We start from the raw sequence: 22253 nt of genomic DNA, 5'->3' as shown, positions 1-22253 counted from the left end.
GTCAAGAAAACACCTGAACGCTTCCTCACGCATTCATACATGGAGGAGAAAGCAGAAAGCAGCAAGGCAGGGGGAACTGGGACAGGGCATTCACTTGTCAGGCTGCCCAACCCTACTGCTGCGGTGGGCAGGAGGTGCGTGCCGCATGCGCCCCTCCACGTGCGGCTGCCGCGCCAAGGCTGAGCGCCAGCGTGAAGAGAAACAGCCTCACACTAATTTCTTCTTCTTCTTTTCTTTTTTTTTTTTTTTTAATTAACATTTGTCAAACTTGGAGAGAAGCCCAGGCTGCAAGATTTGGACGCAAAATTCAAAGAGCTCAGAAGCTGGAAATGTTCACATACAGGCTCTTTATTTATGCCTAGTCTTTTTTATAGGTCATGCAGAGATGACTTAATCGCTCTTACTGTACCTTACAATTAAAAATACAGTGATTTATTTTTTTTTGTATGTCATAGCGCACAGCAGAGCTATACTCCAAAACCAGTGTTTAAAAGTAGGCAGGGATTTGTTTTCCTTTTCAAGAACGAATTTTCCCTGAAGTTCCTCTCTTTTGGGTGGAGGAAGAGGGGCCTTTAATGCTATCAGCAGAAAAGAATGAGAATATTTTGGCCAGATCCGGGAGTTGTTTGTAACAGTGGTTTCTCGAATTCAAGTGAACTTCCTGCACGGCACTCACTGATACAAGTTCAAATGATTAACAATGATTAACTTGTGTCATTACTGAAATGCTGAATTCTTGGCATATGATTGAAAGCCACTATAAAACTCTCGCAATGTCACTATTAAGTCACTATCTCCACAGAAGTTTCTCTATGTGAGAATTGGATTAAAATGTAAAAATCCAGCCCTTTGCACTTCCTATCAGCACAGCCCATAATATTCAGCAAATCGTGCTGTCTGCTGACATTAGAAGAGAATGGGGATTGGAATATTACATTTGTTAAAGTGAGACAGTCATGCGTGTAACATCACTCTCAAACATCCTAAATGGCCCGAAAACAGGACGTATAATAGCGTACTGAGCACTAAGGCTACTTCTAGTTCCTGGCAGGGCACTTACATCCATTAGATCCTAGCCCCGAGATAAGATAGCCCAGGGAAATAAGACTTTGGGTCCCATTACCAGGTTCAGAGGGATTTCAGAGCTGCAGAACCCTAAGAAGCAGTATGTTGCCAGCGTTCCTTTTCTGGAGCATTGCAGAGTACATGCAGGAGAGTGAGCTGGCTACTGATGAGCCTTCCTCAGCCACACATTTCCAAGAGCCAAGTCTCAGCTCTCCCCGAGGCCACTATGAGACTGAACTATTGTAGTCCTCACCACAAGGACAAAACCCACGGCTCCTCTGACCAGATGCAGCAAATGAGACTTCTTGTTTGTCCCTCTAGATCTGTCTACGGTGGCTTTCCATTTGGCTTCCAGATGAGGCGTGACCCTGGCACTGTGCCTCCACGCTGGTGTATTTCGGAGGACTGAAAATGTTAAGAGACCTCGGGAGACGAGCGCTGTGTATAGAAGTTAACTCTTAGGAATAGTCCTTCTGCCCCAAATGTTCTTCAGAAGAACACACACGCAGCTTCATGAGCATCCTACTAACTTAGGGACACCTTTGTTTTGTTGGTCTTCAGTTCTGATATGACATTAGATAATAAGCAATATATGAAATTATGCAAATTGAGTGATTTAATTTTAATGTGGTTTCTGCTGCCTGCATTGATCCAGCACTGCAATAATTACACAGATAATAACTTTTTTTTTGGAACAGCCTTTCAGGCTGCTTCTGACAGACCTCATTGCTCTCCTCATGCTTTTAAGGCAGGTGGTGTTGCCACTTCCTGGATCAGTAAGACCACCTTCAGAGTGGGGTCAAGTAATTTTACTGTCTAAATGGGCAAATGGCTTTCTTTGCCAGATAACAATTAAGGGCTGTGTATCACTCTTGAGACAACAGAAGTGTCCTGCTTAGATTAACACAGTTTCAGACAGTACCGTGAAAAATAATGTAGATTAATTATAATTAGCACACTATTTTAGAATTACTTTGGCATAAAGGAGGATAGCTTGTCTTCTGGAGATTCTTCTACCATATTAGAGGGGTTTTGGCCATGCTTGTCTCAACAGATTCACTTCTAATAGAATAAGAGGCTCTATTCATAAGGGAAGATTTTTGATTAATTGTGTTTGCTTTATTAGCATGAGGGAGGAGGAAAGTATTTACATAAACAGCATTTATACAGCACAACATTTGCAATCCAAAAGCCTCAGTGAGCTGCTTTGCAGGCAACGCAGAAGGGAATTGCTTTATCTTAAGTAAACCCACAGTTAAAGTAAATATGCAGTAGCAACACCACCTAACAAAGGGAACATGAATAACTTTTCTAATTTAAGATGAATGTGGGAGGATATAGGTAGGCAGCAAAAGAAGCTGGAAACTGATTTCCAGTGTGATTCATAGAGATTTTCAGCAGTTGCTTGCACAGGTAAATTATAACAGTTGACATTTACATATAGCTTTTCAGTTATTAAACTCTGATGGGTTTAGGTCTTTTTCTTTTTGGCAAATGAAATACTGAAGCACAACAAAATTAAGAAACTGGCTCATGGTACTGACTGTGTCAAGTGTTTTGACTTTCAGACACAGAACTGATCCCCTGATTCTGCAAAATACTGCTCACCCTTAATAGAGAGAAATTAATTGTAAGATGAATGGAGTTGCTGCCGGAAGTTAGGGGAGGATTTCACTGGAATTGTACTGATATTGTCCATGGCTTATGAATAATGGTGACCAAAAGGCCGTACTAGTACTTTAATAAGGTTATTGCTTTGTTCCACGCTCCTTCATTACCAGTAACAGCTAGAATCACTCCCTACCTACGCATCTACCAAGACCAAGGGAGCTTCCTGTTCCATTACATTTCCAACTCCTTCCTCCTACATTTATTTTCCTTCTCATTCCATATTACACAAATAGATTTGGCAACATTTTTCCTTAACAGAAATCAAAATTAGGTGTTCTAACACAAGAACAGGAAACAAGAGTAATCCAAATGATGTCCACGGAGCTCTACTACATACTATAAATGAAAGCAGCATTTGACTCAATGCTAACATAAAGTGACTCTGAAACAATCATGACACATGGAAAAAAAATTAGAAAGCCAACAGTAGTTTCCAAACAGTACTTTCCACATCCTTTGGTCTTATGTATCGTTGCTTCTGTTAGAGACAATGTAAAAATAATTTCAAAAAATATCTATACCATCTAGAGGACCACTCCCCCTCTCCTACCCCCCAAAAAACCAAGTGAGGAATAGGGTGGTTGTCCATTCACAAATTTGTGTAGGGATGCACTAGGAGCATGACAATATTATTGAAACATTAGCTTATTGCTTAATTCATAAACTTCAGTTCAGAGCAATAATTTACTTTTACTTGCAGTTGATGCCAATTTTGACCCAGCCTTTTAGAAAGGGTAATGCTGTATCATTTCAATATCAGCAATTAAATACTTTGTACTAAATGTATGTAAATGGCAATGACAGACATATTAAATTCCTTTCAAGTCCTTTGCAAGCAATTTTCTTTCAGCACTGTAGCATATCAAGATTACAGGCTGTCAGCATCATTCTATAGACTTTCACACTAAACAACATTCTCCAATGAAGTAGAGACATGTTCATTAATAGCAATTTATTAGTACATTTGGAAGGGATCTGCAGTAAATCTTTACAGCAGAAAACTAAACATGGCTCTACATTGAATCCAAAGTGTGCGTGATACTTCTTAAAAACGCATGACAAGCATTTTGTTAAAAACAAACAAGAAAAAAGAAAGTCCCAAGAAAAAGGATACCTCTAAACTAACAAAAAAGCAAATGGTAGAAAACTGTATTTTGAGCAAACCAAGTCAGCTCCAAATAATTTTAATAGGCACCTACTGTGGCTTCTGAAATCATCGTTGCATGCATATCTCTGGTCATATTGGATTTCTCTTTCAGCTTTGACTGGAGTAACGTGTGTTCCATGACACCAATTTGTATGTCCATTTGAATGGTTTCTTGCTTCAGTTTTGTTAAGGCCTGTTTAATCTTCACTAGAGGAGCTGTTAAAAAAAAGGAAGACAAACAGTGCAACTCTGTGTCAGCTACTTAACACAAAAGCATTATTTTCTATAATTCACTCCTTAAAATTGAACTGTTGAATGAACAAAAAGGCGTTCTACTCTAAAGGCACGATTGTACTGATACATAATTTTTAATATGCAAGACACTTTAAAGATAGAAACAGGCAATGACAATTTTGCTGCCTTCTTGACATCTAAGATCTGCATACAGATATGCATCAACGTTAGGATAGGTTTGTCAGTGACATGTTTCGCTCAGCTGAAAGCCTCATCCCAATACCCGACTTTGGGTTTGGTGGAGAACTGAAGACACCTTCAGCAGGAGGTCATCTTACCTGTGAAAAGCTAATAAAATGTTTTGTGTTCCATACTTTGTTTCTAATCCCTCACCTCCCACTAATATCACCCTAGGGATGCTGCTGCTGCTGCATCATTACTGATCCTTGTAATTCTGGGCTCTAGATTTTATCTTGACCCTTGGCCGTGCTGTCATACAGAAAAGGTGCTGCAAAGAAGGCAAGTAGCTCCTTCACAGTGGAGCAAGGGTGCACAAAATTTCCTTGAACAAGTAACACTTAAAACTACTTGAGTAAATTAGCTTTAATGGTTACAGTTAAATATGGATATAACTTGCATATTTAGCTCTACTGTAACATGCATCCATTTTTTCCTGCATTCACACTCCCTATACATTTGCAATAAAATGCATTTATCAGCAAAAATCTCAAACAACCAGATCCCGAGTCTGAGACAAATTCAAATAGCTATGTACTTTTAAACATAAAAAAAAAGTCCAAACATCAAAACACCAAAATTAGTTTTCTCACTGACTCCAGCCAGCGTTAGTCAGGGAATCTACCAGCTACTGCCAGCAACTATTTCAGAGTAAAAGGGCTTGAACCTGTAATGTGTGAATTGATAACTATTCAAAGCAGAGACAAACCCACAAACACCACAACCCTTTCTCTTTTTTTTTTTTAAATTTTACAAATCATTTACCAAAGGGGGAAATTCCTGGAATCTCTACCTCTTGCAAATTTACGTAACCTTTTCACAGCAGTTTAGACTCCTGATTTTCTTAAGACACCTTTTAAAATTTTAATATTGATATTTTAGACTAGTCAATCATTCTGGTCTTGTTTTATTTTTCTTTAGTAAAGCACAAATTATGTGCCTGTCACTGAGGAAATGGGGGTGTGGTTTGAGGCAAAAACTTACTTACCTCCATCAGTCATACTGCTTCCTTTCTCCTCCGTTTCTTGCTTTACTCTCTCTAATACTTCTGTAATCTTAAAATAGAGATTTTTTTCTTAATGAAACCAGATGAATGTCAAGTTAAAAAAAGAAAACAAACAAACAAAATCTGCTGAATACCTGCAGTACTTAAAAAAACCTGTTCCTTTAATTGCAGGAACAATTGGAGGAACAATTTTTTTCAAACATCAAGAAAATTTTAATTTAACTTTAACTAAATTAATGTTGTGAAAATTACAGCAAAAAGAGTAACAGGTTGGCCATGCATCATGGTGTTACGTAGAATCTGCACATCCCAGACCAATAAAAACTGTGTAAGTGTTGCAGTGTGATGGTGGATGGAAGGTAGGAACCAGTGTGCCTGCAAACCAAGATTCACCAGCTGATCATGCCAGCTGCCCTCCTGGGAGTGTCAGGATTTCAGCAGATGAAACCTGAGAAACAGCACTGCAGCAGAAGATGGTGCAGCAGTCAAGTCTGCTGGCACTGGCTCTGGCAGGGGTATGGGTTTGTAAAATACATGTATGAAGAATAAAAGTGCATTTCAGCACTGACTATCGACCAGTTTGCCTTTGTAGACAATAAAGAAAAAGCAAAGACATGATTCTAAGGTGCAGTCTAGGTAATAATTTAGTATTTTTGTCAATGATATAAATATGGCCCTTCATTAAGGCTTCAATAAGCCTTTTCAGTAACAAAAAAGAAACACTGCTGCATTGTTATTGCATGCCTACAGTGGGCTGAGATTTGGGTGCATGCCTGAAAGCAGATCAGTAGTAATACCCAATGTGTCGTTTATCTCAGATACGCACCACTGCATCCACATCGTTTGGAGGCTGCCAACTACATGTTAATAATTACTAATCAGCCAATAATTTCCAACTCACAAACATATTATAAAACTGAAGTCATTGTAAAGCACTCTTTTTTAAACTTACTTCCTTGAGAACAAAATAGAAAGAAGCTCTAATTCTGCAAAATCCATACACTCAGAAATCTTTGTTAGAGAACTCTGGTTAAACTGCTGTGTTTATTACCCACTGCAATTGGACTAGATGATCATTCTGGTCCCTTCCAACTGAACTATTCTATTCTAAAAAGTCTCAAACCTGTTTTACAATTTCCAGCACATTCTTATGGTGTGATCTATTTTATGTGACTATTTCACACACTTTATCATCTAATAAATAAAGTGGGTTTTTCAAACTCTAACAACAGAGGAGTTAAAAAAAATTCTGAATTGGACCAAAGGTTGGAAAACTTGGAAATCAGGCAGTAATTCTAAATGAAATGCCATGAAACACCCAACACAATGAGGCAGTTAGGAGTCAGGGGATTTTTTTCTTTAAATTTGTCAGAGCACGGATTTTAAAAAAAACAACAAAAATCACCAAAAAAACACAAACCCACCAAAAAAGTTTTAAGTATTAACATAATTTGACTAGTATGGAAAGTTACTATTTAGTCAAATATTGTTTTTAAGTGCTTGAAAGGTGAAAATTTCAATTTTAACTAAAATTAAGAGTTAAGCTTTTCTTCTTCCAAAGAATTTATGGACATAATTTGATTAGTCCTTAATAATTCTAGGACGCAGGTTATAAAATACAAAACATTTACCCTCTTTTAGAAACTGAGGAAATTAGCTCACAATAGTTTGCCCAAATTCACAAGTTAAAAATAAATGGCAGCCTGGGTTTAAAATTTAGGGACTGGACTAGATCGCCTCCACTAAACAAACAGATTAATCTTTAACAGAAGAACAAATCAGAAAGAACTGGCTTTGTAGAACCACAAACACTAAATGCCAACTCTCTGAATATTGTTTTAAAATAAGCAAAAGAAATTATGTGAAGATGTGTTTTACCTCAGAAAGCACTCTAATCCTTTCAGTTACTCCTCCACTCCCCTCCTGGTACTTCTCTTTAGCCTGGAAAGAAACATGGTTTTTGCTGTAATGTCAAAGCTGAAAAGATGTATGCAGATAGCTCAGAGAGAACGTCAAAACTTGCTCTCACGTGTCCCGATTCCAGAAACACTCCCACAAAGTCACAATTACATTTACAGCACTACTCCTAGGAGGACAGGCTTGAAACATCAGCCCCTGTAATGACTATCATTCAAAAATGTAAAGCAGTTTTAAAAATTGCTTTAAGCTCTAATACATACACCATAAAAAGTATGTTTTCTAATTATTTACACGAGGAAAAAAACAAAGAAAATTTGCCAGAACGCATACAGAATTGAATCCTGAAACCTATTTCTTCATCAACAGTAAATTACTATCTTGCAGTTTCTTAAAGATTAATAGCAAACAGAAAGCACAGAGGTCAAATCCTGTTCGTCTTATTTTAATGTCATGCCCACAAATAGGAGGGGTAGCCAAATGGCAGCTTCTACAGGCCTACTAACTAGGGGATCAAAAAGCTTCTCAAACAGCATTTTATTTGCATAAAACCTAAACAAAATAAATAATTAGAGGGCTTCGTGCACGAGTTAGTCTTATATTAATCAATATAAGAGGTGAGTGCTGGACTGAGACTGTAGCTTTTCCACTCATCACAGATGTGTGAACTTCACAGGGAAAGCAGAACTAGCAATTTACTGGCTGCTCAAGATTGGCAACAGATTCACATAATAGTCAGGCAAAAAAAACATTTACTTTCCCCTGTAGAATAGTTAAATAAAAATAGCTAGTTTAGCTTAAAAACTATGCAATTTGACAGCCAATCAACATTTCCTCCACCTCATCCAACAGCAGAATTCACAGATAACTCCTCCGAGTCTTCTTTGCTTTCATGCTCCCTTAATTGCAAGTTAATATTAGAGAAGGCAACAGCAAAAGATCAGTGCACTACCTCACTCAGCAAGGCTTGTGCTGAACGGTACTCTTGAACCAAGTGCTCCAACTGATTGTTGATGTACTTTTCCCTGCTATTGATCTTTTCCAATGTCCTGCTGATTTCATTATGGAGTTTGTCAAGGTAACCCTAGAAAAAACATATTCTGTGGGTTGACAGTATACAGGGAGTATGCAAAGAGTATTAAAATAGTGCTGTAATTAAGAAAGGATACGGAAGTCCACAAGTAAGAGAGAAAAATAGTACAGAAATGCTGTGTTTGGCCAACAAAATATTATTCCTAATGTGTCCTGGTTTGCCCACCTCCAAAACACATATTTCAAACTTTATAGTTTGTGCTATAAAGTGCTTCTATCCCTCTGCCCTCCTAAATTAATTACAAATCTCAATGTCTGCAAGTTATTCTAGCAACAGTATTTAATGGTATTTTGGTTTTCAGATTGTATTATTGTATTATTCTATTTTTCCCTCTGTAGTCAGGCTGTATTTATGGTAATATATACGTTCATGAACCCTAATATCCCTGCTAATTCTCACATATACACCTCTTTCCCACAAGATATTTCGCTAGTCCCACTGTCTCTAATCACTATTATTGTATATTTCCCTTTTTAGTTTTACAGCATTAGCATAAATAAAATTAAAGGGAAAAAAAAACCCACTTGATTCTTAACATATATCAAATAAAAGAGAAAATAAAAATGCTGACAGATCAGTGAAATATTCTGTATATACAAGACATACCCTAGTTTCTTTCAAAGAAGATTCAATTCCATCCTTATGTTGATGCATTTGATCTACATGAATCCTCCAATCCTAAAAAAGATGCCACAAAGTAAAACATAGGTTACTACAGCTTTTATCTTTCTCTGGTTACTTGCTGGTATGCAAGACAGGGTCAGTTCTCTTTTATACTATTATCATGTATCATTCTGCCACTGTCATGTTTGTATCCAGAGGCACTTGCTTAATGTGACACAATTTGTAACTCCTAAATGTCACATGTGACACCCAGATCCATAAAAAACCACTGACCTCCTCACTGATACCACAGTAGCTATGCTTTTTAGAGTCTGCTTGATGTTCATGGAACTATTTCTGCTAGAAACCACTCTGGGCACAAATACTGAAAATATTGATTATAGCTGCACTAGCTCAGCTTATGCTTGAACAAAATGAGTGCTTCAAATGCCCAACACCTACCAGTTCCAGATTATCAGATCTTCCCTTTCTACTTAGTCCTTACCATTATCAGGAAAGGAACGGAAAGAAATGAAAGAGGCAGAAATGCCTAAACTTGTTTTTGATAGTGGGACAAAAGTAGAAGGGGGAAACATTATTGGCAGCTTCTAGGTCATAGGAAACATACACGGACTCAGGATGGGACAAGGTGCTGTTTTAACTCGATAGGTAGGCATCTTGTACTTAGAAATCAATTCCAGTTCCCCAGCTTTATCACAAATTTTTCTTTATCAATGCAAACGTCTTGCATCTCCCAGACCCAAAGCACAGCTGCAGACAGTGAGTTCAAAATGAAGCAGAGTAGCAGCACTGCATAATTATTGCTATTTCAGTACTGTGTTTTTGAGCCTGCTAAAAAATATTTTGAAGTAGTGGAGGCAGTAACAAGGAACAGACCTGGCCAGTTACACTAATGGATAAGAGCATGTGGAGTGTGAGAATGTTCACATATCAGAATTATCTAATGGAGGACCTTGTCAAAATAGGATGATAAGGAAAAGGGGGAAGGAAATCCCAAAATCTACCAAGACACAGACCTGTCAGGCAAACACTAACAGAGACAAGGACAAGAAACAAAGCTCTGCATCTGAACCTGCAAACAAGCAGCAGCAGCTGCATCCATCATTCTGGGATGGGGACCTGCAGGTCCACAGGCACATGGGGCTGGGCTGCAGCACCTGAGCACGAGGAATTCCCAATCCTAGAGCTCCTGGAGGATACAGTCACTTATAATGTCTCGTAACAGGTACAGACCAAATTCTGGCTTAAAAGAGCTGCACACTTAAACATGTGCCATCCTTTAATCACAGGCAGTGCCACTGATTTCAGCTGAGGCTATCCCCCTGCATAGGACATGCACAGAACTACCAATGGACTGGTGCTTCTGTCCCACTACCTTGGAAGGGCACAGCCAAGTATCTGCAAGAGCTGCTCAGCCCACCAGGTTCACCCGCTGTCTACAATTCTGCTGCTGCCCACTATTCCTTTCCAGAACAAAACAAAGGCTAGTAGAGAAAACATGCTTACATTGTATGTTGGACTTTATGTTTGCAGCAGACTCAAGGTTGGTCTGGTGACAAGTGTTCCCAATTTGTTAAACTTTGGACTTTAAATAAAAAGACTCCCCACCCCTGCCCAGGATTTTACAAATAACTTCTAGTTTCTCATGGCACTGACCCTCTCCTGGTACTATGTATACATGTACTGCATAGGAAACAGAATACCACACTTTTCTTGTAGAATGAAAAAACACCAAATGCTTCTCTCCAGTTATTTAAGAAACCGTGATAGCACAGAAGCTAGAAGAAGAAGAATCCTCTTTTCACGTTCATTTTGACACATTCCTTAAAGTCAAGAAAGCATTAAACTGGAAGGTAGTAAACCCCAGTTCTTACAGTGGCTTTAATTTTCCACATATATCTTTATTAAGTTTTAATTTCATAGTGTGAGAATCAAGCGTCGTATTCTCTGTAACAGATGGGCTTGCCAAGGATCAGAGAAAGGTGGCTCAAACCAGGCAATTCCTCACGTAGAAGAATGCAGTATAGCGTAAGACAGGCAAGCAATTTAACAGATAGTTGAGAGCTTATGCTATTTTTGGCAGGATAATTATCTTTCATTGAATTCTGTATCAGTGCTACAGATTGCTCCAACACCCCAACTAGCTGGGTCACAACAAATGAGCAATTTCAATACTGCACTGATCTGTGTGTGCTATACAAGATCCTAGAGAGGATGTTTATGGCAACGCCAAGAATAGGTCCTAGGTTTGGACTTTTATTTGCCAAAGATAGACCTCCGTGTCTAAGCTGCTCATTCTAGACTCATTGAAATAGATTATGGTGAAAAATACTAATGTCTAAGAAATGATGAATTTCATCTCAAGGTAGTTATCTGGATAGGTAAATAAAATCAGTCATAAAAGTATTCGCTTCATTTTGGTAAACATAAGGAGAGCCAGTGATGACTAGATCAGAGGTACAGACATACTTTATTGCCATTTAAAGTTCAGCAAGATGAATTCCATGCAAACAACCTTTCATGTGGTCGACAAATGGAACAGTTGAAAGATTAGAAGTTCCAGGAAGATGTTTTACTAGCTGCTAAACTGAGGGTATAATTTTTCAGAACTATGAATACATTGGAAACATTTAATGATTTAAGATGTTCTTAAGATGTCTGAGTAAATATATAGAAATAAATATATGGAAATAGGGTGCCTTGTAAGTAGCAGAAAAAAAATATTATTATATAATATTGGGAAAAAAGTACTGAAAATTATTGCTCCTAGAGTCACAGTAAGTGACAAAGATTCATACAAGATAGTATTGGAGAGCCCATTATTCACAAATCTTGACATGAAAAAAAGAAAAAAAAAAGTTGTAAATTGAAAGTAAACAACACTGAAATGACACTTTAATCACCATGTGTACACATGCAAAGCCATTCTCACATACCTTATTGTCAGTCCTGACCATAACCTTCAGCTGTGGAAGCACACGTTCCACTTCCAGATTCCACTCTGCTGCATCTATCGTGGACTGTAAAATTTGTTCTTGCTTTGCAGCGTCATTCATGTCCTGTGTAAAAATCACAAAGTTTGTATATGAAATATCATCATTATGCACAGTGAGAACTGTTAGAAATCATGTTACAATGGTTTACAAGGTTCATTGTCAGGAAAAAACTTCTATCCAGAATGATTTAGACTACAGATATAGCAGATTTCTTTAATGACTTTAATTCTTTGAATTCATAAAGACTGGGAATTAAAAAAAAAATATATATATCTACTCATCATACTTAGAATTGAAAAGAACAAAATGTGTTTAATAAGAAATTATAATACATTCCAGAAATAGCAAGGGGGACAAAATTAAAATACATTCAAGAAACTAATACTATGCTTCCCTAAAAATCTCTGCAAAACTTTCTTGCAAATGTTTCCAGCAACCTTGCAGTGATAAGCAACCTTGCTTTTTCTTTTAAAATAAGCCGATTCATTTCTGGGTCAAAACTAGGAGGGGTCATTGACACACTGGAGGGCTCTGCTGCCATACAGCGAGACCTGGACAGGCTGGGGAGTTGGGCAGAGAGGAACCTGAGGTACTTCAATAAAGGCAAGTGTAGGGTGCTGCACCTGGGGAGAAATAACCCCCTGCACCAGTACAGGTTGGGGGCTGACCTGCTGGAGAGCACCTCTGAGGAGAAAGACCTAGGAGTCCTGGTGGACAACTGGATGACCATGAGCTGACAATGTACCCTTGTGGCCAAGAAGGCCAAAAGCATCTTGAGATGCATCAGGAAGAGTGTGATCAGCAGGTCGAGGGAGGTTATCCTGCCCCTCCACTCTGCAACTGGTGAGGCCCCATCTGGAGTGCTGTGTCCAGTTCTGGGCTCCCCAGTTGAAGGAGGACAGGGAACTGCTGGAGAGAGTACAGCAGAGGAGCACAAAGATGATTAGGGGCCTGGAGCATCTCCCTTACGATGAGAGGCTGAGGGACTTGGGTCTTTTTAGTCTGGAGAAGAGAAGACTGAGGGGGGATCTGATCAATGCTTATAAATATTTAAAGGGTGAATGTCAAGAGGATGGGGCCGGTCTTTTTTCAGTGGTGTCCAGTGACAGGACAAGAGGAAATGGGCACAAACTTGAATATAAGAAGTTCCACTTAAACACGAGGAGGAACTTCTTTACTTTGAGGGTGGCAGAGCACTGGAATAGGCTGCCCAGGGGGATGGTGGAGTCCCCTTCTCTGGAGACATTCAAAACCGCCTGGACAAGTTCCTGTGCAACCTGCTCTAGGGACCTGCTTTGGCAGAGGGGTTGAACTAGATGATCTTCAGAGGTCCCTTCCAACCCCATGTGATTCTGTGATTTCAGTTGGAACATTTTTTCAAGTTTAGACTATAAAAAGACTTTCACACTTAAATCCAACAGAAATAAATGGCTGCTACAGATGTAAAAATCTCTCAAGAGAGGACTGATGTGTAACAACTTACCGATCTGTATGTCTGTGCCTTTAGAATGTTCAGGTCAATAAAATTTTCTTCATTGTCCGACTCTTCTTCCTTAAGGAAAGTTGCAAAGTAGGACTTCAATAAATATTGCACAATCTTTCTCCATAATTCTATTTTGCAGGAGCACAGGCCAAGGCCTATTAAATTTGAAATTTCTGACATGGAAAGTTTATGATAATGGAGCTTGCATTTAATTAAAAAAAATCTTATGAGGAGACACAATATCTGGGACAAGCTGAAAGATGAAATCTCCCCCACATTTTCCTCAGGGTGCCACAGTATTAAAAAACTAAACCAACCAACGCAAAAAAACCCCAAAACTTAAGCCCTCTTGCATCAAATGGGCCATTATCAATAGCTGTACGGTAACTGTAATTTCTTATGTGTTTCCTAAAGCTTTGCATTAAAAATAAAACCAGAACAACAAACAAACCACAACCAGACCTGTACACAGTTTTCAAGTTGTTCTCTGCACTACAGATTTGGAGCTGCAGAATGATGCCACATTTTAAAAGCGTGCAGAAAAATAGAATTCAATTGAAGCAATTGATTTGTTTTCTTGCCCGTGACACTACGCACCAGGCTGGCAGTTTTAGAGAATTACCTATTATAGTCTCAAAATTGCACTTCTCAGTTATCATGCTCAGCTTAGAGCCCATCACTGCATAGGTCAAAGACACTTTTGCCATATGTTACCCTCCATTTATCTACGCTAAATTTCACTTGCCATTTTATCACCCATACACTTCATCCTTATACACATTGTCATTCTGTCACTTTTCTGTTAGCCATCATCTTTTCTACCAAAGTAAGATTTCATCGTTCACCTCCTTTCTAGACAAATCACGAATGCTGCAATAACATGGGTCTTAGTGTAGAACCCTTCAAGATTCAGTGAAAACCTCAGAGCTTAGTCCTCTACCTTACCTAGTTTTTAACTAATAGGGTCCACTTTATTTTATTCTGGCATGTTTGGCCCCTAGTCCCCTGAATGCTTGCAAAAAATTAATGGTGGCTATAGCGGGACTGTCTTTTGCTAAATGGACAACATGTATTTGTACAGCACTTAAAAGAACATACTACAACACTACCATGACAACAACATGCCTAGTTATCAGAACTGAGGAACCAAATTGTGCAGAATTCCTTGCACAGCCAGCCTTGCTGACTTCATCTAATTCCCCAAGATTGACAGAACTTGGCTTGTTTCTGTCTGCCTCATCAATTTTATTCAGAAGAATCAAAACCAGAAGAACGATCAATGAACCTCATCATTAGCATTTAACTACTGGAAATACTGCTAAATTCAATTATGGATACAGCTAATGCATACAAGACATTGGCAGCAACAATGGACAGGGGAAAAAAAAACAAACCAACAACAAAACATCAGCATATAGTTAATCCCTGTAGAACCATTAGGGGCTCTAAACAGTGGTTATCCACTTGGTATAATCCTAGCTCAATGGGTTTATTAACACACAAACTCAGAAGAGCTAATAAAACATGTTAGTTGTGAAAATCATGGCCTCAGATACTACCTGAGAGAAAATCCAGAGGTTCTTTGAAGGGTTTCAACTGTGCTTTAGTTAAATGTTTCCTCCCCACTTCCCAATTTACCAGCTTAGACCTTAACGAGACACAGAAAAGAGCAGACAGCAGACTGTTTCCATATTTAAAGCTTTTAGCCAACAGGCTTACATTTCTGAGGCTGGTCAAACATGCAATACAGAACGTCTCTTATTGTTCTCAGAATTATTCAAGGCTTTTTTTGTGGAGACTTCAAAGCTGGTAAAAATGCAACCAAGGCATCCACATGACAATATCTGCATATTGTATGAAACTTGAGAATAAAAGTCTGGAATTTTTCTTGGCTAATAAAAATGAGAAAAATAATGCAATACTTAGAAAAACTGTAAGAGGTCGAAGAGAAACAAATTCTTCAACGATTACACTCTTATGGACTATTATGGATATAAATTGGGAGTATGATCAGAACCATATGACAACTTTACTGGCACTCTATTTCAAACTTTTATGACCTTTAATTTTTTCCAAGCACTTGAAAAATGAGAAAACTAAAATGGGACAGTTGTGGCATTTTCTATCCAGTACTGCTGGGCTTTAACACTCCAGAAAATTGTTTTGTCCTCAAGTAACTTACTGACCCAGCACCTGAATGCTTCCAGGCTCACAGCTTTCAATATTTTGGGTTTGATCTGCATTTATTTTGCACAGAATCATCAGTTTTGGAGAAATCAGATGTGAAACTAACTTCTTTTGTAATTTTCACTTTGTCTTTATCTAACTTCCGTATGGAGAAAAATCTTAAGTCAGCAGTAAAAAGACTCACTTGAACAGACTGACAGAGGCCTGTGAAAATGACAATGTCTTATGATAACATTACGCTATTAGATAAGTGAGACTCCAACTCTCATAAAAATCATCTTCTGATAAAGTCAATCAGCAAGAAACAACTTTTGTTCAACATCCATCCATCAGTAAGTCCTAAAAGCATATTTGAACTTACGAGTGTATTTCATAGGCTGTTTTCAAAGACATAACACCTTCACCATAATTATTACAGTTAAAAAGCACGATAAATAAATCAGTTTATCCTCAAACATTGCCATCTTGTTGGTAAAATGTATTTTACAGCAGAAAGACTTCTGCTCTCAGAATGGATGACTAGGTATTACCATTTCATTTGTGGAATATATAGCAACGAGCTGCCATGACCTTCCTCTACAGAAACAATTCTGCAACCTTTATTTAGGTCTTTGCTGGCGTTTTTAAACAAATGCTTGGTTTCCAGTTGTTCTTTTCCATATACTCTGTTCCCAAATCTTAAGGTCAACTAAGTACCAAAGTTGCTGTTTCCAATTTACAGTGAAATCCTAGTTACAATAGTGAGCCCTCTATCAATTAAGCACTGGGCAAATTTTAACCAAATATTAGCCAATTCCATACACAGGGATTGAAGTTCCATTTAAAATCAACAGTTTATATTAGCAGAAAACAAACAATTCTGAATCTATGCAATTTTAATGTACGGTTAAATTCCACTTCACTTTACATTAACTACAAATGCACATAAGAACATAAGTTCTGTTGCAAAGAATTAACAACCTTATCTGAAAGAAGACAAAAAACTCCACAGAGAAGCTGACGATGCAGGAAGCAGATGCAGTAAAAAAGGGCAATGGAACAGCTAGCGGAAAAGACTTCTTAAACAAAGCCAAACAAAATGAACAGTGAGAAAAATTTCCTCATAGCTGACCAATACTTATATAATTAAAACCAGTTAGGTAAATCTACCTCAACATCCTCTTCTAGTTTATTAAGCGTCAGTTCTGCATCATCTTCTGTTACTTCTTCTTCTTCTAGCTCTTCTGTTGGATATGCTGGCCTGAAATTAGCACAAACAACAGCAGAGTTTTTAAACACAGTAACTTGAAAATACATCTGTAAATTGTTCCTAAGCGAATGAAACAGTTCACAAGAAGTATAGATGAAGTGGAATATGACTAGACAGTGTCTCACACACTTAAATAAATAAAAGTAACACTCAGCCTTAAAAGTCTGTTAAAGTCTGTCTTAGAAGTGAGCGTTAGTTATTATGCCAACCAGTACATTACATTCATACTGCAAAGACATCTGGGGAATAAATTTTGAGTCATTTTCTGTTTTGGTCTACCCTCTTAAAATTTAAGTGCAAGTCACAACAGACTCATTTTCAGCTTACAGTGGAATTTGTGTACTAAATAGAAGTAACGGTGAAATAGTTCCAAGGTAGGAATTACTTCACTATACCCATTTCAAAACCCACCAGAGGAAAGGAATGAAATAAAGAGCACTTTTAAACAAATTTTCATATTCTTGAAATTATCTGTCATCTAATTCCTCCAAAAATTTCCTTTGGATTAAATAGTTACTGTAGCCTACTTGTAACATTCTCACATACTATGCACACCTCCAACTGAAGAGGTCAAGATTAATTGATAGGACCTAAAAGAATATTAGTATGTTTCAACTCACCTGTCAGATTAACAAGCAGTTATGCATAGGAAAACGACCAAAAAAAGGTCATCAGTCAAATCTTTACGAATTAGCTAAGTCTATTAATGGCCCAAACTCATCCTTGCTGGTAACAGACTAAATTGCGTGAAATTGCATTAGGCATTAATTTGTCCCACTGCTTCAAGCCTAGTTGAATTTTGCATCTCATGAAACATCAAGTAAAACATTTTTGGTAATTACTATGTTTTATCTGTACAAGTACAACTTAAATTTGTTTGCTGGAAAACAAAGCATAAGGGAGGACACCTAAAGTGTACTATACCTTTTCCAGCTAAAGCCAGTGTATTTCAAGGCTTCTTCAGCTAAACAATCAAGAACATAGCATGCTTGCTCTCCATAGCCTGCCTTTAATTTTGAGGGAGGAAAATCCACAGGCCTTCCCTAAAATAAAGAGATACACTGTTTATTAACGGCTACCCATCAATCACGTTTCCTCTCAAAGAGGTAACAAGATTTGCTACTCTAAAACCAAAGTGCCTATTCTGTATGAAGATTTAACCAATGTTAATTCTTATTCTTCCCCTGTGCAGCTCCAGTCAGGCAACAGAAGGGAAAACAGAACAACCCAAGGAACAGATGCAGTGTAGAAATCTTAAAGCACCTGGTAATAGGATGCTCACAGGGAGCAGAAGAGTCGGAAGCTGCAAGGGAGCTAGATGGTCAAGCATACAAGTGACACACTGGCAAGGCAAGAACAGCTATGAAGGAACTCAGGTACCGACACCTAACCACCAGCTTTTCAACATTGCCTTGTTTGTACCGGATTTTATTTATAAAATATTTTACTTTTATTTATTGCTGTCCTACAGAATAAATATCTTAGTTTTTTTATCAAGTAACTCTTTCAGAGATCAGTGTTCTTAATATCATACACAGCTGTACCACAGCATGATCCTCTGTAAGTATGATCTTCCATAAGATCATATCTCCCATAAGTTGATACATTCTCCTGACCTTCAGAGGGGTGGGGTGTTAATATTGAAAAAAAATCCCAGTAATTCCTGGCAGTTTATGCAACCTTTTACTCCTTAAAAAAAAAAAGAGAGAGAAAACACGAACACAATTCTAAACCATTTCCTTCACTGTGGATTATACCATTGACTTTGGCAGGAGCAGGATCACAAGCACTGTGTAAACTTTCAAGATAAAATCTTTGTAAATTCATAGAATCATAGAATGGTTTAGGTTGGAAGGGACCTTCAAGTTCATCTTGTTCCAACCCTCCCACTAGACCAGGTTGCTCAAAGCCCCGTCCAGCCTGGTCTTGAACACTTCCAGGCATGGGGCCTCAACAACTTCTCTGGGCAACCTGTTCCAGTGTCTCACCATCCTTATAGTGAAAATTTCTTCCTGATATCTAATCTAAATCTACCCTCTTCCAGTTTGAAGCCATTACCCCTCATCCTATCACTATGTGCTCTTGTAAGAAGTCCCTCTCCAGCTTTCTGAGAAGCCCCCTTTAGTTACTGGAAGGCTGCTATAAGGTCTTCCTGGAGTCTTCCCTTCTCCAAGCTGAAAAACCCCAACTCCCTCAGCGTGTCAAAAAATTATACTACTATAATTGAGCAACATATGCAGCACTATAAGAAGTAAGCCTCATTTAATCCATTTTACAGATTGTGGAACAGACTTAATTGGAATCACATATAATATTGGAAGACCATTTTCGTAGTGCCAGAAAGTTAGCTAGTAGGTACACACAGTATAAACTTCCAATTAACTAATTAACATAGTACTAACTTATAGATAGGACAAGTCTGCCCAGTCCTTGGGAACATAATCAGGCAGCAGAGAAAGTACGTCATTACTGTTATTTCTGAAGGTGAGGCATGTGCTTGAAATACACGTGGGAAAACAGCACGTTCAACACTTACAAACGATCGCAGTTCTGAGAGCACATTTGAGATTATTGCGTTGGGGTCGTCATATTCTTGTGGCTGTTCGAAGGGGTGTCCCGCCTTAGTGATCAGCCAAGCAGCAAGCGTGCAAAACATAAAGAACTGCTCACCGGGATTAGTGGGCAGTGCGAAGTAGTGCCTGTTTAAAAAGGGGAAAAAATGGTAAATATTTTGAGCTCCTAAAGCTCTTACTGCATTATAGGCCAGCATAGGCTAGAAAGCAGTTTCCTAAACTGACTTGCTCCATGAGTGATCCATCTCAACTAAATTCAGGATGTCTAGTTTCACACATAACCACAAGTTTTCTACATGCAGCTCACCTGTTTCCCTGTTTGAGTAAATTATTAATCAACTCTGGGCTTCAAAGGAATCAAATGGGAATTGGGTATTCCTCCCTCCTGGCAGCAGGATTATACAGTTTCAGTTAAATATCACCAAATTAATGTTTCCACATAAATCCAAGTTACTTCCCTTATTTACCTGAGCAGTCTCAAACCATGATGAGCTCAATTCTGTTCCAAATTAATTTTAGGGATGGAGAATCCATCCCATGACTTCATAAAATACCACCGCTAACTAATTAGGAGCCATTGCAACACATTCGTTCCAATGCCCCTTGCATAACATCAAATACTTAAAAGCTCAAAAGAATGAAAAGTCAAAGATCAGAAATTACCAATAACTTGCAGGCCAGGAATGAGCTCAGATTTTGCTAAATCTCAGGCATTTTTCACAGGACAAGTGATTTACAGTGCAAGACAAAATTTAAATTTGAAATCCATCCTCTGAATTGGTTAGTAAGTGTGATTGATAACTACCGTCAACATGACAACGCAAACAGTCTACTTCAAAAACAAAATGAAAATGATCTGTTGCTAAAGTTTTATACCTTTACCTATGACACAGGAAGCCAGGGTGGATTTGTCTCATCTTTCACCTCCTTTAGAACACATTGAAAAATGCTTAAGAAGCACAGATTGCTCTCCATTAAAGACAAACAGCACAAAGACAAACAGCACAAAGAAAGGTCTCTGTATTCAGCTATATAATTATACCGCTTTAAAAATAACTAACTAAATTTACTTTGCTTCAAACAACTGCATGAAAGCTTGAATGGCACTTCCCAGAGGAAGGGAGAACAAATTTACTAAAGCTTCCTTGCATACAGCATATTGTCCTCATCCATGCTATTATACTACAGAAACCTCACCTTCTGTTTCCTTCTTAACGTCCCCAAATATTCTTCCTGACAACAGCAATACATACAGTTCCTTTTGCTCCAAAGTTCCCCAAACCTCTTCCCTTTCCCCTATTCCTCAAGAGTGGCCAAAAGGCTGGTGTAGCTAAATCAGTGCGTAAGCTCAGATTGGGAGCATGTTTTTGGAGCCATCCTTCCAGCCATCCTCACCTACTGCGCTTTGGGTCACTTTAGAAAGCAAGGTACTGAATTGAAAGATGTGGTCCTAAGAGAATTTGGTCCATAAAATCAGACCACAGCAAGTCCCCAGCAAAATATAAACCATGTGCACACTGGATACTCAAAACCAAGCACTTCCCCTTAGACACACATGCTCGCTAATGGGGACAAAGGTTTACCCCCTTGCTCCAAATACTGATGGTCAGGCAGCTGGCTAAAACCAGCTTATAGCCACTGAGCTCATACTCAAGCCTCCCTCCTGATAAGAGAATAATATGAATAAGAGAATAACTATGTTTTTCCCTCCCTGTGAAATTATTGCTTATAGAAAGCTCAACTGTGTGATATACTGCTATGGAGCCTGGTTGAAACTGATGGATGGATTTAAAAGTTATTTGGGAAGGTGAATGTTGGGAGCACATTGGTCCCATTTCCCAAGTTTCCTGTCTCCTATTGAAATTAAAAAAAAAAGTTACACATGAAACAAACATGTATTAGATATAAAAAACTAGACTTAAAAACAATAGGTCTAAGCCCCCCTTACAAATACATTTCCTCCAACAAATAGTTACCCTGAACACCAGAAATTCCTTTAGGGTGGAATTATTTTTTTTCAGAGATACCCTGGCCTGCAGACATTCAAACCCAAGTCATCTACTCGGGGGCAGGGAAGGTCAAGTGAGTGGTGACTTAACACATCTCGGCCTTTAGAGGGACTTCGCATTTTGAAAGCTTCAGAATCACAGGGGAAGCTGACTGTTTTTCACTTGACTCGGGCACCTCGTCCTCCGAGAGGGAACCAACCTTCCTTCCCCGGTCCCTGACCGCAGCGGCCTAACAGCCCCGCCAGGCCTTCTCCCCGCCAGCACTCCGGGTTCGCACCGAGCTCGGCCCGTGTCCGGCGCCTCTCGCTGCACCCGTGGAAGCTGCGGACCCCACGTCTGGAGCTTCGTACCAGGCGGCACGACCCTCCAACCCCAGCCGCCCCCCCCTGCACGGCGGCCAGGCGAACATCTCCCGGGCGAGGCCGCTACCGCCCTCCCCACGCCTTTCCGCGCCCCCCGCCGCCATCCCCCCGGCGGAGCGGGCGAGGGGCACCTGGAGAGAGGCCGCATGTTGTGGCGCCTCAGCGCCTCCTCCTCGTAGCTGAGCAGCTTCAGCTTGTCCAGCAGGTCCTCCATCAGCACGAACATGTGATAGGCCGCGCCCGGGCCCCGCTCCGCCGCCGCCCCCTCCTCGTCCCGCTCCCCTGCTCCGCGCCGAGTCCCACCGCCGCCCCCAGACTCGTCCGCCATCTTGGAGCCCCGCCGCCGCCCGTAACCGAGGCAACCGAGCTCGACCAATCCCCGCCTGCCGCAGCCTGGAGA

General features: G+C 39.3%; 1 protein-coding gene across 1 annotated transcript; it reads right to left on the bottom strand.

The window, feature by feature from the left end:
• Positions 1 to 1672: 1672 nt before the first annotated feature.
• IFT57 (intraflagellar transport 57) lies at positions 1673 to 22190 on the bottom strand. Its single transcript, XM_014947414.1, has 11 exons — positions 21985 to 22190; positions 19446 to 19608; positions 17834 to 17952; positions 16810 to 16900; positions 13474 to 13542; positions 11931 to 12053; positions 8977 to 9048; positions 8230 to 8361; positions 7239 to 7301; positions 5343 to 5409; positions 1673 to 4099 (listed from the first exon to the last, which is right to left on the bottom strand). The coding sequence occupies exons 1-11, from the start codon at positions 22179 to 22181 to the stop codon at positions 3921 to 3923; spliced, it is 1275 nt and encodes a 424-aa protein (XP_014802900.1). The 5' UTR covers positions 22182 to 22190; the 3' UTR covers positions 1673 to 3920.
• Between the last annotated feature and the right edge of the window lie 63 nt (positions 22191 to 22253).

Source organism: Calidris pugnax, unplaced genomic scaffold, assembly GCF_001431845.1.
Source record: "Calidris pugnax isolate Ruff unplaced genomic scaffold, ASM143184v1 scaffold95, whole genome shotgun sequence".
Taxonomy (NCBI): domain Eukaryota; kingdom Metazoa; phylum Chordata; class Aves; order Charadriiformes; family Scolopacidae; genus Calidris; species Calidris pugnax.
Note: the sequence above shows the minus strand (reverse complement) of the source record. Positions and strands in the feature narration are given on the sequence as shown.

Coding starts and splice junctions, on each gene's coding strand:
- IFT57 (XM_014947414.1), bottom strand. CDS start 22,181: ATGGCGGACGAGTCTGGGGGCGGCGGTGGGACTCGGCGCGGAGCAGGG. Junction 8,362..8,976: donor CTTCTTTGAAAGAAACTAGG/GTATGTCTTGTA, acceptor TGTTTTTTCTAG/GGTTACCTTGACAAACTCCA. Junction 7,302..8,229: donor CACAAGCCTTGCTGAGTGAG/GTAGTGCACTGA, acceptor GTTTCTTTCCAG/GCTAAAGAGAAGTACCAGGA.